Source organism: Ovis aries, chromosome X (genome assembly GCF_016772045.2).
Source record: "Ovis aries strain OAR_USU_Benz2616 breed Rambouillet chromosome X, ARS-UI_Ramb_v3.0, whole genome shotgun sequence".
Taxonomy (NCBI): Eukaryota; Metazoa; Chordata; class Mammalia; order Artiodactyla; family Bovidae; genus Ovis; species Ovis aries.
In genome coordinates, this window is record NC_056080.1 from 15,034,089 (window position 1) to 15,047,148 (window position 13,060).

Here is a 13,060-nt window from a genome sequence, read left to right on the forward strand (position 1 = left end):
TTTCTTAAAAAAAGAAATGATGGCCAAAATTGTGACCAAAGCCATTCTGCGTTGTGCTAATTTTTTTGTTCTAAATTATAAAGGGCACGTGTGTTAGAAAGCATTAGCCTTTTCTTTCTATTCAACTTTACATACAGAAGATACACTGGAGGAATTAGACCAACTTAGTGCAAAGACCTGCATTCATTGCACTTTTCTGTGCTTGGAATATTTATTTCACTTTTTAGATAATGCCTACCAAGTTTAAGGATTATACCAGTATTTAGCACATTATATTCAAGAATTCAGTTTAATAGGAAGCTTTACAAACATGGGTGTCCTATTGATACATACTGTTAGATTTTATTTCCAAACAGGTAACTTGAAACTAGGGAAATTGTTTATTCTAGTTTACTTTTCTGATAAAAATTTAACAGAATTCTCTACACCCTAATCACTCAGCATTATTCCCAGAATATGTACTCAGATTATGTTGTCTGTCAATAATTGTGAGTACAGTGGAATCTCATTGGGTATATATACTTAATACATGCAAATTCAACTTTACCTGCTCAACCAAAAAATAAAGAGAAAGTCAGAAGTGGTTACAATAATGAAAAGTGTCCCATGCAGCTTTCACTCAAGTCCCTTAGGCCCCAAGGTGAGCCAAATATGAAGACTTGGATCCCAATGGGGCCTCATGATGAGAACATGTCATGCTGAGTGCAAGTCTAGGGTTAAGAGAGTTGTATTTTTTGCACAGCGTCTCCTTTCACATGAACTGACAGGGCCATCCTATACATAATTGAAGAGACAGTTGTCTTTTCCCCAGTTGGAGTAGAAATGTCATACATGCATACACAAAACATGTATTTCTGGTTGGTTTTAAAGATTTTTCAAGACTAATGGACTAAGTGTGACATTTTACTTCAGGAACTGAATTTCACAGCTGCCTAGTACTGTGTAATTTCATTATATAATTTTCTTAAACTCAAGTATATAATTTAAAGCTTCCATTCTATTAGTCTCCCCCACTTTAAAAAAAAAAAGTGATCAGAAACCAGTTGTCTGATTTCATTGTTTTTGCTCCCTACCCTCTCACTCTGCCTCATCTTGCCTCTCATGGAACAGAAGGGCTTTCTAATTTTTCTTTTTTCCCGTACTGTATGGCATGTGGGATCTTAGTTACCTGACCAGGGATCAAACCTGTGTCCCTCATGGTGGAAGCACAGTGTCTTAACCACTGCACTGCCAGGGAAGTTCCAGGGAGACTTTCTGAATGACCCAGATAATGTCAAGATTCCCACCCATATTTTCTGCTAATATTAGACTTCTAATTGTTTTCATCTAAAAAAATACAATTTAACCCTGAGTTTTATGAACTTAGGCCTCACAGGTACTTTCTCTAAGGAATAAAAGTGTATTCCTACATTTACGAGTGTTAACAGTGGAACAAATCAAAGATACAGGTAATTAGCAACTGATGTGACAGAGTATTTCACTCATAAATGTAGTGATAGCAACTTTTTCATGATTTAACATCTCATGGTTCTTGCTAAAATAATGACGGATTAAGCCCAACTATCTGGACATTGGACCTTGTAGTCATCTTTTAATTACTATTAGTATTTTGCCAGAATGTTTCTGTTTTCTAGTTATTAAAAGAAGCAACGGAATCAAGACACAAATATGAACAAATGAAACAACAAGAAATACAACTAAAACAGCAGGTAACTTGACGGCCGGGGTGGGAGAATTTGTAAGGGAAAAAAAAAAATCTATGGTTCATTTGAAACGTACCTTGAATCTCGTCTCAGATGCTTTTGCTTGTTCCCAGCAGACCTGAGAGTGGGTCACACGTCCCTCTTGGAGTTTTCCTCTTCATTTAGGGTGACCCCCTCAACCTGACCTGCCTAGGACCTTCCTGGTTTAAAGTCCTGAGTCCCAGGAACCAGGCAGATGGGACAGTTGGTCCCACTGTCTGCAGGGTCCTAACTATAGTCACCATGCTATGTGAGATCTCCGGTACTTACCCCCTTTCTCCTCACCCTCTGCCTCTGGCAACCACCATTCTATTCTGTTTCTTTGTGTTTCACTTTGTAAGATACTACATGTGAGTGAGATCATACAGTATCTAGTATTGTCTTTCTGTGACTCACTTATTTCACTTAGCATAATGCCCTCAAAGTCCATCTGTGTGGTCACAAATTGTAAGATTTTCTTCTTTCTTATGGCTGCATAATATTCCATTGTGTATATATACCACATATTTTAAAAAAAATTTCTTTTTGACTGTGCCACATGGCATGCAGGATCTTAGTTCCTTGACCAAGGTTGCAATCCATCCCCCCTGCAATGGAAGCAGTCTCAACTCCCGGACTTCCGGGGAAGTCCATATACCACAGTCTCTATACATTTGTCGGTTGATGGACACTTCGGTTTCTTTCACACCTTGGCAGTTGTGGATAACAGAGCAGGAACATACAGATCCCTGAGATCCTCTTTTCATTTCTTTGGATACACACCTAGAGGCAGAATTTCTGCATCAGTGAAAGCTCTGTTTTTAAGTTTTTGAGGAGCCTCTTCACTGTTTTCTGTGGGGGCCGCACCAATGTATTCACTGACAGTGCACAAGAGCTCTTTTTTCACTACACTCTCACCCGTACTTGTTATCTCTTGCCTTTTTTGTTTTAGCCAATCTGACAGGTGGTTTTGATTTGTATTTCCCTGATGACTTGTGATAATTGAGCATTTTTTCATGTACTTGTTGGCCATTTTTATGTCTTTGGGAAAATGTCTATTCAAGTCCTCTGCTGGTTTTTTAATTAGATTTTTACAAATTTTAATTAATTTTTTTGCTATTGAATTGTATGAGTGTCTTATATATTTTGGATATTAATCCTTTATCAGATATATGTGGTTTGCAGATATTTTCTCCCATTCTGTATGTTGCCTTTCCACTTTGTTGATTGTTTTTTTGTATAGAAGCTTTTTAGTTCAGGGTAGTCCCATGTGTTGATTTTTGCTTTTGTTGCTCTTGCTTTTGGTGTCTTATCCAAAAATTCATTGCCAAAACCATTGTCAAGGAGCTTTTTACCTATGTTTTCCTCTAGGAGTTTACAGTTTAAAATCTTTTTAAGTTCTTAACCTATTTCAAGTTAATTTTTGTGAGTGGTATGAGATAACAGCCTAGTTTCATTCTTCTGCATATGGTTATCCAATTTTCCCAATACGTTTTATTGAAGATACTTTCCTTTTCCCATTGAGTATTCTTGATTCCCTTGTCAAATTAACCGTATTTGTGAGGGTTTATTTTGGGGCACTCAATTTTTTTCTTTTCTGTGGCTCCATACAAATTCTAGGATTATTTTTTCTATTTCTTTGGAAAATGCCATTGGAATCTTGATAGGGCTTTGAATAGTATAGACATTTTTAATGATATTGACTCTTCTGATCCATGAACACAGTATCTTTCCACTTATTTTTGTCTTGAATTTATTTTTTTCTTTTTCAGATGTTTTGTCAGTGTATAGAAACAAAACTGATTTCTGTATATTGATTTTGTGTTCTGAAACCTTACTGAATTTATTCTGCCAGTTTTTTGGTGGGGTCTTCAGGATTTTCTGTGTATGAGATCATGTCATCAGCAAAGAGTTTTGCTGCTTCCTTTCTGATTTGTATGCTGTTTATTTTTTGTCTAATTGTGCAGGCTAGGAATTTCACTATCGTGTTGAACAGAAGTGGTGATAGTGAGCATCTTTGTCTTATTCCTAATTTTAGAGGCAAAGCTTTCAACCTTTCACTGACTCTTGAGTATAATGTTAGCTGTGGGTACGTCACATATGACCTTTATTAGGTCACATATGACTTTCTTTGTACCTAGTTTGTTGAAATTTTTTATTTTCTTTTTCCATACCACACAGCTTGTGGAATTAGTTCCCTGACCAGGAATTGCATCAGTACCCTCAGCAATGAAAGCACAGGGTCCTAACCACTGAACTGCCAGGGAACTTCCCATTGAGCTTTTTTTGTTGTTGTTGAGCATTTTTATCATGGGTGGTGTTGAGTTTTACTAAATGCATTTCCTGCATCTGTTGAGATAATCATATGATTTTTGTCTTTCATTCTATTCTGTTAATGTGGTATATTTATTGATTTGCCTATTTGAACCATCCTTGTAGTTTTCTTATCTGGCCTGTCCTATCTTTTGGTACCAGGGCAATGCTGACCTTGTAGAATGAGTTTTAGAGTATTCCCTTCTCTTTACTTTTTGAGAAGAGTTTGATAAGAATTGGTATTAGTTCTTTCAGTGTTTGGTAGAATTTACCCATGAAGCTGTCTGGGCTTTTCGGCTTTTCTTTGTTGCCTCCCCACTTTTTAATCCAGACCTCTTAGGTTTGTTCTAATGCAGTCTTTCTCTGTGGGTGCCTTGTGTGGAAGAAGGGTAACAGATGCTTCTTCCCTACTCAAAAAAGAGGTGCAGGAAGGAATTCCCATGTCTTTACAGACAGGTGAAATTAGGTATTTGTAGCAGTAATTCATCCTTTCTCAGAAAAGGTTAGCTAGATGATTAAAAATGTATTACGCATTTTGAAAGTTTATCATGTAACAAGTTTCTTTAATGTATGAACTCTAGATTCATTCTAAAACGCAGACTGGCCTGAATCTTTATGAATACATCTTTCTTTTTTTTTAATTGTTTATTTATTTATGGATGCACTGGGTCTGCATTGCTGCACTCAGGCTTTCTCTAGTTGCAGTGAACAGGGGCTACTCTTCATTGCGGATTCTCTTGTTGTGGAGTACAGGCTCTAGGTGCCTGGGCCCAGCTGCCCCATGGCATGTTCCTGGAGCAGGGATTGCTCCCATGACCCTTGCGTTAGCAGGAGGATTCTTGCCCACTGGACTGCTAGGGAAGCCCTGAACACATCTTTTGAGTGCTGTTGGTCTTTGGGCATGTTTTACAATATGGTGACACTCATTTCCTGCAAAGCTAGCCTAACTTAAAGTGACAGAGAAGTCTTTTGAACTTTCCACCATAAATTATTGTGCTACAATGCTTCTAGGAAATTTGAACCCCTTATTAGCCCTATAAAGTCAGTTGTCCATGTAAACGGAGAAGAGAATCGATGTGGAAAACATATAAAAAGTCTATATATGGCTTCAGAAGATGGACTTTAATGCAAGGCCCCAGAGGGCCCTTCTACCGAGTTCACAGCAGCTCAGGTTCTGTTGAACTCTTAGGAGTGCAGCTTCTCTTGTCTCCTGAGTAATGTTATTTGATCATTACTGTTTCCTTTGCTGCCACCTCTTCCTTTTCTGCTCTCTAAATGTGCGGTTCTTCCCAAGAGTCAATCTTGTCCTCTGTTCTTGTTTGCCATGTCCATTTCCAGGCTTTGTTGATGAACTCTTCGTCTTATTGGTGTGTTTTGACCACCGTTTTGCAATCTAGGCTCCTACGTCCAAGATGGTAGTTGTCACATACTGATTACCCAGAGGGGGGCAGCATTGAACTCTGATGGGACAGTCCACCTGCATGTTCCATATTTGATAAAAACAGACCATTCTAAGAATCTCCCTCAAGTGCCAGGACTGCTCTGTCCACCCGCCTGAGCCTCATCGCCGTTCCCGACTCCAGGCCAGCAGCCCAGAGACTCTGTCACTGTGCACCCCTCTATGAGCTGCTCTGTGCGGAAATCCTCTGTGCTCTTCTCTTGGCCCTGAAATTTCTATTTGTCCTGGCCCCTGGCCTCACCCTTCCCCGGGCACGCTTTGGCTGTCTTATCATCACCTCCTCTGGCCTGGCGCCACTGGTAGCTTCGCTTTCAGTCTGCATCTCCTCAGCCAGCAGAGCTGGCCTCTGTCTTGCTACCAGCCTCCCCGCTCTGTCCCGGAACATCGCCCCTCCCCTCCCTGGTCACAGCTTCTCTCTGCTGCTATGAACACGGCACTGCTAAAGGTGGAAAGGCGTCGCTAATACTGCTTCTTGGCCTCTGGTGGTCTTTTATTCTCTTCTGCTTTCTTTGTATGTATTGTGTGATCTTGAGCAAAGCACTTTATTCCTCTGGGCCCGTTTACTCATCCTAAACTAATGCAATTACGTTAGGTGGACTCTTAGGGTTCCTTCCTTGTCTGAAATGAAAAAATTCAGCCTGCCCTTGAGACCTAGCTCTGGCCTCAGCCACAGGCAGCAGTTTTTTTCTGACCCTTCCTGTTCCTTCTCCAACCCCGGCTTCTGTGAATTCCTGTCCTGTGGGAGGAAAAAGTGACTCGTGTTCACATTTTGCTTTCCTGGTCAGTTGGTGTTATTTTCCCAGCTAGAATACAAATTCCTTCAGGGTTGGAGTTAAAAGAAATATTGATGTTTCTACCTCTTTTATCTTTTTTTCTCTTAACTATACTCCCACTGAATTCTTCTCTCCCAACCAAACCAGTTCTTTGGTTTCTGTTCCATTTTCTTGCCTATGTTAAAAAAGAGATATCTCTGAAATCAAGCTAAGAACTATGCAGGTGGTATTCCAAAAGAATGATCTTTTTCCAAGGATCAGTTTTTCAAATATAAGGAAAGGAGGTATTTGATAAAGGATTTGTTGTATGAAGTTTAAAAGCTATTCCACATCCTTCAGTTTTTATTATAATTGGTGGAATGGAGCTAATATTTGTATATTTTAAACACTTAAAATATAAAGATGGTGAGATCAACATAACCTCCTAAGATTCAGTGCATTTCGGTAGGTTTTTACAGCTGCAGCCATTGATGTCTGGGATTGAGGATTGGGTGTGCATCTATTCTTATTTCTGTCACTTAGAACAGGTAACTAATGTTTAACCATGTTATGTTCTTTTTGAAAGTCTGAGATTTTAAGTCATTTACGTAGAAGTCTAAATTTTTCATACTTGTTTTCTGTAGCTTTCTCTTTATATGGATAAGTTTGAAGAATTCCAGACTACCATGGCAAAAAGCAATGAACTGTTTACAACCTTCCGGCAGGAAATGGAAAAGGTATTTCTCTATTTTAAGTGGAGTATTTGCCTAAAAGCGACTTTATATAATAAGCCGTTTTAAGCATGTTCGTGGCTTGGGAGTATTCCTGTTTTTATCGTGCTCTCTTAATCTCTTCCGATCCTCCAGTGGCGGCATATCCTGTCACTTTGCTCTCAGTAGTACCACATGGAGCTAGTGCTCTCTAGGCCACCAAACTCCACTCCTCATTAAATACAATTTGTTCTTAGCAATAAAGTGGTTTATTTTTTGTTGTGTCTGTTGTATTGGCTTCAGGTGATACCCCCCCAACCCTCCCCCAGTCCTTTTCACAAAGCATGGTGTCCTGGAAGATTAAATTATTTAATGACAAGCCAAGCCCAGAACGCTAGCTATGTGTTTTGGTTGGTTGATTATCATTGGTATTTCTACCTTTTTAGGTTTCTTTTTTTCCTTTTATACTCCCACTGAATTCTTTCTCCCTCCACCAGAGTGATTTTTGGGGCTCTGGTTCTTTTTCCTGCCTACAGTAAGGAGAGCTGTATCCTGGATATTAAACTAAGACCCAGTGTCTATACCTGTGCCCACGCATCCATCCTTACACCAGGGGCTTTTAGGGATGGAAGCATAGGGGGCGATGGTGGTGGCAGGACCATGGCCCTGGGCTGAAGGTCCACACTGTGTGACTGGAGGCGAGTTCTGTGCCCTTTCTCTGCCTTCCTCCTTACAAATAACAAAAATGCTTGCCCTTCATAAAGTGCCATATTTCAGGCAGTGCTTGGCGGGACCAAGGGCTCTCTAGTGACCCCCTTCAGGCATCAGGGGAACCCAGAGACTGTGGCCAGGGGCATGGGAATGGTGGGTGGGTGGGTGGGGTGGCGGTTGTCCTTGTGCCAGCTTGTTGGCGCCAGAGTGAAACCTCGTCCTGACTTTCTGAAAACTGGGCTCTGGCGGTGTTCGTTAAGAACATTCCTCTGATTTTTGGATCCATTTTATTTTTTAGCAAAATCTGAAGCAGTGAGTCGTAGTCGTATTAGGCAAGCTGGTTAATGACTTTCCCCTGGTCCCCGGTCCCCTCTGCTGCTTCTGGTTCCCAGACGGCTGCAGCCTCCGATGTTGGGGCGGAGGCAAGTTCTCCATCTTGGGGAGGAGGGGGAACCTCATTCCTTCCAAGAATCACATGAAGATGTTAATGCACAGAAAATTCAGGAACAGATGTTTTTGGTACAACTTGGGAAGGAGGATGGTTGCTCTTGGCCCAAGCAAGCGCTCAGAGTGTGCTGGCGGACAGCTTCCACCAGGTGTCGCTGCCTCTGAAAAATGAGGAGCTGAGATGTGTTTTTCTCATTGTATGAACCCCTCTTTGGCCACCGCCACCCTGGGAGTTGGAGAGATGAGCTCTACCCAGCCCCGGCACTGCACCCAGCGGTACTCTGGGGTGGGCAGGGGGATGATGGGAGCAGGGAGGACCGGTCAGGGCTTGGGGTTGGCTGTAGAGATAAGGAATGGCACTTTGAATTTAAATTTGCAATTGTGTCAATTCACAGATGACAAAGAAAATTAAAAAGCTGGAAAAAGAAACAATTATATGGCGGACCAAGTGGGAAAAGAATAACAAAGCACTTCTGCAAATGGCTGAAGAGGTGAGTGGCTTTCCGCAAGGAGGGTGTGATCTTAGCTCAGGTTGGGGAAATGCCACCTTTCGACACTGCTGTCACAGTTGGGGACTGGCCAGAGCTGGGCAGAGAGGGGTGGTGTGTGCAGTCTGTCCCGTCAGGAGCTAGGCTGTAGGGAGGACCCTGAGTGAGGTGTTGGGTTTCCTGCCTCCCAGCCTGCTTGGATCCCCAGCTTCTAAGACCTGAGTTGTTGGGCTCCAGCAAGTTTGATTGACTTTGATTTGACTTCGTGTGGGGGTGGGGGTCAGGGAATCTGCCTTTTTGCCAGGCGCCCACCTGGCTGGGTCAGATTTCTCAGTGGGAGCACAGGCCACCAACTTGGGTGCCTATCTCTACCTTAAGTCCATACAAAAAACAGCATAATACTTTCTGCCAGTCTTACAAAGCTGAGGTTTGCAAACACTAAATAACACACCCTGAATCTTGTTCTCATCTGAGGATTGGTAAAATAAGAGAAATAATGTGGAAATGAGTTTTGTTTTTAAGCAAGCCCTTATTTTATCTGCTAGTCTTTAGTGGTGAGTATCTTGAATTTTCTTATTAATTTATCAATACAAAATGTTATTAAAGGTAGACTTTGGTTCTTTTTTTTTTTTCCTTTCTTTTTAAGAAACACGACAGGGATTTTCATTTTGTCACATCAGAAGCACATTAACTGGTGTCCATAGTTAAGTGTGCAAACGCAGCTAGCTGGATGTTAGGAAGTGTTTGAAGAAATTGAACATGTTCAGGTGACCCAACAAGTGGCTCAAAAGACTTAATTTGTTGTATCCAGTAATGTAACTCATATTCAGTTAGGTTAAATAAACCCTGCTTTTTCTCTTTATAGAAAACTGTCCGAGATAAAGAGTACAAAGCCTTTCAAATAAAACTGGAACGGCTGGAGAAGCTGTGCCGGGCTCTGCAGACAGAGAGGAACGAGCTCAACGAGAAGGTGGAAGTGCTGAAGGAGCAGGTGTCCGGGAGGGCGGCAGGCGGAGGCCCAGCGCCACCCGAGGCCCAGCCCTGCGCCGCCTCAGCTTTGCCGGAGGAGTCTGGTGCCACCTGGCAAAGTGCCGCCCGGGTTATCCCTGAGGCCGGGTCCCTGGGAGCCGGGCCCGGCATCGAGTCAGTTGACTGAGACCAAGTATGATCACTGTACTGAGAGCTCTATTTTGTGTATAACTTCCTCTGTTAGTAGTAACTTGGTTTTGTGGTGAAAATTTTCTTACTTTTTCTACCATATCTGTATTTTCTTAGAACTACTGGACTTAAGTGGTACAGGAGGCTGCTTGGCAGGTTTGAATAGTTTTACTCTACATTTTCCTCAGCCGTGTTGCACATCTGCCTCGTTCCCCTTCATCAGAATGCATGTGCTCATTGCCTTTTTCCCTCTCCCTTGCTCCTTGCACAGAATTTTGTCTGAATTAAAATTTCATTCACCAGGGCTGACCATTACAAGGGAACTTTGTTCTGATAATGGTTCCTTCTTTTTTTGGCTGTGCTTTGTGGCCTCTGGGATCTTGAGTTCCCCAACCAGGGATTGAACTCGTACCCTCAGCAGTGAAGGCACCATGTCCTAACCACTGGACTGCCAGTGAACTCCCTGATAATGGTTCCTTGATGAGAAAACAATATTCATTTAAATACCCACCCCTCCCTGTGAATATAACTCAAAAAAAAAAAAAAAAGGAAAATCAAGACGATTCAGTTCAGTTGCGTCTGACTCTTTCCGACCCCATGGACTGTAGCACGCAAGGCCTCCCTGTCCATCTAAATGCCAATAAAACTGAAAGCTTGGGTCAGAAACAAGCACAGCATATTTGTTTCAAATTAGCTTTTTGATATATCACTTGACAAACTGAGATGTCCCCAAGCCTAGAGTTTCTGTTTTGGCAGAATATGTACATAGAGGTATAATTTAAACAAAGTAGTATATATAGGCAAATCATTGGAGAAACAGGCTTACTGTTTCTGTGACTAAAAAATAGTCCCATCACCGTTTTCAGGTTAGAAGCGCCTGGTTGGACCACCTGAAAGCCTACAGTGTGGGGAGCCTGGTGGTTTGCTTTTCAGTTGGGATTCTGGGTGCACATGCTCCACTTCCCATGGAGAATTACCACTGACAGTCCTTCGTCAGTTTAAGACAATGAGGGTAAAACCATTTGTGTAGCTTTTCTTAAGCAGAAGTCCCTCCACTACTTTCTGGCTACTTGAAAGTTGGTGTCCAACTATTCTGAGTCCAACCAGCACAGTTCTCCAGGGTTTTTAAAAGGGAATTTTAATTATGATCATGCTAGCTGAAACTGATTTTATTTCATGTCTAAAACAGAAAGACTGGAACCAGCGTTTTTAACTTAAAGGAAATGTGGCAGAGAGCTAAGTAGCCAGGATCTATTACTTACGCTTTCAGTCTGTTTCTCACCCTTTTCTTAGTTTTCATTCTTTTTTATGGAAAAACAAAACAGTATTATCAAGGTGTCTACACTTGGAATGGGGGGCTTCGGAAATGCAGCACATCACTTTTGGATTTGTTCTTTTATAACTTTCCTTTGTTCTTCACACTGTCAAATGTGGTTGAGTTTATACACATCATTAACCAGGCTGCACTGACAAAGAGTTTGACTTTGTCCCTGGTATAATTTGCATTGAAATACTTTATGAAATAAAAAGGTTCTACTAGAACTGATGTTAGCACATTCCACTGAGCAAAACTATCAAACTGACACTTCTTGAATTGCTTACTGGACTGAACAAACTCTTCTGTCCAGTTAGAAGGGTTTTTCTCTTTGTTAAAGTTTTATTTGTCCTGTCACATTCGTGGTCTAAACTGGGTTGAAAGAATTGAAAATTGTCGGCACCAGCACCTGGAGTGAAGGATTACGTCTAAGCTTCCACCGCTGGTCACGTTAATCAAAGGGCCAGACAGTGGAGGAAAAGAAACCCACTGTTACTAATTACTGTCAAAATGAGTCGGAAGCAAAAACAAACATCTTTCTCCAACAGCCTTTTATAAATATCACCTTTGGCTACTAAATGAAATATTGGACTCATTTCCCTGAGAGGAAATGGAGGTATATATCAGAAATATACTCTACTGTAAAATTAGTACTAATGATCCCATTTCACAAGCGCTCTGCTGGATGTACAGCTCTTACTGGCTTAAGCCATTTGTGTAGCCCGCCACGTTTCTGTGTGGTGCTTGTCCTGTGTGGAAGATCGTAAAGCTCGGACCTGTTGCATATTTTCAAGGGCTTTATAAAGCGACGTGATTAACAGTACTTGGCCTGCTGCTTTTGGCTTGCTATGTATTTTTAGCTAGATGCTCTCATGGTGTTTAAAGGACATGGATTCTGTCTTGGGTGCATTTGGTATCCTTTCAGAATCTTTCCTCTCATTACCCTGTGAATAAATACGAATGGGACCCTCTGAGAAGGACATGCTCCTAAGGCATTCACCTCACCAGCCCAGCATTGTGGCTTTGTAGCACGCTCCATTTCTACCACATTCTAGAACACAGATGCTACTAAGGCTGGCCCATAAAAGATTAAATGTCAAATTTGCTTCAACTGCATTTGTTGCACCATCATGGAATCTTGATGTGTATTATTTATAGTGGCAGGAGACTCCAAGGAATAGAGAAAACTTGGGTCTTGGATAATGGACCATTTCATCCTCAGACTTATAGGAGTACATTTCTTGGTCTTGAGACCAGTATTTTTTAGTTATGTATGCAACTGCCTTTATTACACCTGGTTATCAATTCAATTCTCAGGTGTTGCAGAAAAATCTACCTCTTTCAGACTGTAGATGGAAATAACTGTGAAAAAATGATGCAGATATCTTCTAGTTTGTGCTAAACACACTGCTTTATTTTTACAGCCCACGTCTTTCATGAGGATACGAATTGTTTAAGAGGCAGTCTTGTTTTGCTTTTCAAAGACATTTTGTAGAGATTTTTCACTAATGTGAATCTGATTTTATCTACTCAATTCTGTATAGATTAAGTAAATATGTATGATAAATTTAACAGCTTCTGTGTATTTTGTTGCCTGTGTGACCTTAATGTCTATCAAATCCGAAGACAGTTGTAGATACTGTCCTTGTGCCTTAAAAGGTAGTTTCACTGTTGTATGACTTAAAAAAGGGCTGGTACCGCAGCCAGTCTGGCTGGGGACAGAAAACAAGTTTTATGTAGCCAGACATGTTAGGACTTTTTTTTTTAACCTCTAAAACAGAGGACTAGGAAATTCTGCACTGTAGCTGTCGTCAGAGCTTTAAAAATCCCAAAGGACTATGTATTTCTTCAGTTTGGCCAACTCTTAGCACATTCCAAGGTGTTACTTATCTGACTAGCAGAGTGTGTATGTACACAGAGGCACATTGGAAAGACCTTAATTGATGGTGAGCAAAAGTATTTAAGCACACACACACAAAAATGAAA

General features: G+C 41.2%; 1 protein-coding gene across 1 annotated transcript in view; it reads left to right on the forward strand.

The window, feature by feature from the left end:
• TXLNG (taxilin gamma) overlaps nt 1-12,646 on the forward strand; it is a 44,026-nt gene extending 31,380 nt beyond the window's left edge. The window contains exons 7-10 of the mRNA XM_004021939.5: nt 1,635-1,709; nt 6,890-6,982; nt 8,509-8,604; nt 9,467-12,646. Of these exons, the coding sequence (XP_004021988.1) occupies nt 1,635-1,709; nt 6,890-6,982; nt 8,509-8,604; nt 9,467-9,757 (555 nt within the window). The 3' untranslated portion in view covers nt 9,758-12,646. The remainder of the gene's footprint in view (nt 1-1,634; nt 1,710-6,889; nt 6,983-8,508; nt 8,605-9,466) is intronic.
• The last annotated feature ends 414 nt before the right edge of the window (nt 12,647-13,060 follow it).